General features: G+C 39.0%; 1 protein-coding gene across 1 annotated transcript; it reads left to right on the top strand.

The window, feature by feature from the left end:
* The first annotated feature begins 460 nt into the window (after positions 1-460).
* Positions 461-2,541, top strand: LOC131051773 (molybdate transporter 2). The gene has a single exon (XM_057986378.2). The coding sequence runs from the start codon at positions 820-822 to the stop codon at positions 2,242-2,244; it is 1,425 nt and encodes a 474-aa protein (XP_057842361.1). The 5' UTR covers positions 461-819; the 3' UTR covers positions 2,245-2,541.
* The last annotated feature ends 255 nt before the right edge of the window (positions 2,542-2,796 follow it).

Below are 2,796 nucleotides of genomic sequence, written 5' to 3'. Positions count from 1 at the left end.
TTATGAAGATATTCTTAAATATCACCATTCCTTATAATAGAATAAAAAATAATATATTAGATGAACCACAAAGTTAAAGTTCACAAATTGTGGGATTAGATGTATATATTAGATGTTAGATCAAAGTAGTTTAGATTCATAGACTTACAAAGTCAAAGGCCACACATAAATAAAAAGAATCTAACCAACATCTTGAAACAATCCAAAATTTAAAATTACATTAAAATCATGCATCTTCATTTTAAAACAAGTTATATCTGTCCTCCATAATTAAATTCATAGTATAGCATTTATTATTCAATTTATGACCTCTCACGATGGCAATCAATTAATCTAACTTGATTTATCCTGGAATGCGTATGCTTCTTTCCAACCCGTGACATCAGCAAAATCTGACCTGAAAGCTGAGATTGATAAAAATATAATTCACCCTCAAAATAAATCTGTCCCCACCCAAAAAAATTCTGACCTGTAAGCTGTACCCACCCAAAAAAATAAATCTATCCAGATCGTTGGAGCTCAGTTTCAATGATTCGATAACATCAATCGCTAATATTCAATATGCTGTGGCCTAGTTGATTCAGACTCAATTACGTAAGAAAAAGAAGCAAACAAAATTCCGGAACCCCTTCAATTAAATAATAAACTATGAAAAGGGATCTTCCAAGAATTTTGTATCTGCCTCTTGGCCACAGCAGATGGCCAAGGGTTTTTTTTTAATTGGCTCTTGCAAGCAATGGGTTATCATTAGAAGACTAGAAATATTGGTCCTTATGAATCAGTAGCTCAACCCACAACTCAGAATTAAGATTTGCAAGCATGGAGGAAGAACAAATTGACAATCCATCGAGGGAAAGGCTTCTACCTATACAAGAAGATAGGTCAGCTTCTTCTGTATCTATATCTCTGCCTGCAAGGTTGAAACAGAATTTGGGATGCAAAAGAATATGGTCTGAGGTGAGTGGATCACTTGGCGACCTGGGCACATTTGTACCAATAGTAATTGCACTCACTCTTGTCAATGGCCTTGATCTGGGCACCACTCTAATCTTTACAGGAATCTACAATATAATCACAGGGCTAATATGGGGAATCCCAATGCCAGTTCAGCCTATGAAATCCATTGCTGCGGTGGCCATAAGCGAGGGTGATCATCTCACTATTCCACAGATTATGGCAGCAGGCATCTGCACCGCTGGAATACTCTTTGTACTGGGTGTTACAGGTTTAATGGGAGTTATTTACCGTTTACTTCCTCTGCCTGTCGTTAGAGGTGTGCAGTTATCACAGGGGCTGTCCTTTACCTTCACCGCAGTTAAGTATATTAGGAAGAATCAGAATTTTGCTACTGGTAAGTCAGAGGGAGACAGAGCTTGGGATGGGTGGGATGGGCTTATCTTGGCACTTGTCAGTTTCTGTTTCATTGTCATGGTGACAGGTTCTGGTAATGAGAGGCAAGAAAATCCGGTTGGGGACGAGGATAGGGATTCTGATAGAGACCGAAGAAAACCCAATAGATATCTGAGAGTGGTAAGTGGTATTCCCTCTGCTCTGATTGTTTTCTTGGTTGGGATCGTTATTGCTATTTGGAGACAGCCTGATATTCTAAAACAGTTGACTCTAGGTCCATCAAAACCCCAAATAGTTAGCATTTCTAGAAATGACTGGAAAGTAGGGTTCCTCAGGGCAGCAGTACCTCAGATACCTTTGTCCGTACTGAATTCTGTTATAGCAGTCTGTAAATTGTCTCATGATCTGTTTCCACTGAAGGAGGTGACTGCAACTTCTGTTTCTGCTAGTGTGGGATTGATGAACTTGGTGGGGTGTTGGTTTGGGGCAATGCCTGTATGCCATGGTGCAGGAGGGCTTGCTGGCCAGTATCGATTTGGGGCAAGAAGTGGGGCCTCTGTGGTGTTTCTCGGCACTTCTAAGATGGTTTTGGGTCTGTTACTTGGCAGCTCCCTTGTAAAAGTCCTCACTCAATTCCCAATTGGTTTATTGGGTGTGTTACTGCTCTTTTCGGGAATAGAATTGGCCATGGCTTGTCGTGACATGAATTCCAAGCAGGATTCTTTTGTGATGCTCATGTGCACGGCTGTTTCGCTGACTGGATCCAGTGCAGCTCTTGGCTTTGGATGTGGGATTCTCCTATATATTCTGCTAAAGCTCAGGCAGTTCAATTATGATGATGGCATTGACCTTTTCCAATCCAGCAGAAGAAAACCCTCAGAAACAATGGCCTAGTCACTCAAAAGCAATAGCTTAGTGCAACGTTTTTATCACTTTCATCAATGTCTATATGTGTTTATCGTAGGCATAGTAATACTTTAGAAGATCCACTGAAAGCCAAAGTCACCAAGAGACGGGGTATTATGAACAGGGCTAGCATATATAATGAATAATGATATTTTGTAGTTGCAATACACATATGGTAACATTTCTTTGAAATATTTTGTATATTTGAAGGTTCCTGGAAATCGGAAAACAGCACATGATGGTATTTCTTAACACTAAATAGGAAAAGCTGAATCTTTTCAAACATGTGTTAATCATATTCAGTTAATTTAATTGTTAAAAGTCAGTGGTCATATTTTGAGCATCCCATACATTTTATTTCGTGGAATAGTGTTCAAATGAATTTTTTTGGTTCCTTTCCGACTTTCCAGATATGTTCCAAGTGTTCAATACACCTAAATTTGATCTATGAAATCAATACGAGCGCCTTAACTTTTGACAGAATATTTACCGTAGTAACCTCAGTTTGAGATTGCTCTCATTACTCTGTATTTTCCCTCC

Source organism: Cryptomeria japonica, chromosome 7 (genome assembly GCF_030272615.1).
Source record: "Cryptomeria japonica chromosome 7, Sugi_1.0, whole genome shotgun sequence".
NCBI classification, from domain to species: Eukaryota; Viridiplantae; Streptophyta; class Pinopsida; order Cupressales; family Cupressaceae; genus Cryptomeria; species Cryptomeria japonica.
This window is presented reverse-complemented; position numbering and strand designations above follow the sequence as displayed.

Coding starts and splice junctions, on each gene's coding strand:
- LOC131051773 (XM_057986378.2), top strand. CDS start 820: ATGGAGGAAGAACAAATTGACAATCCATCGAGGGAAAGGCTTCTACCT.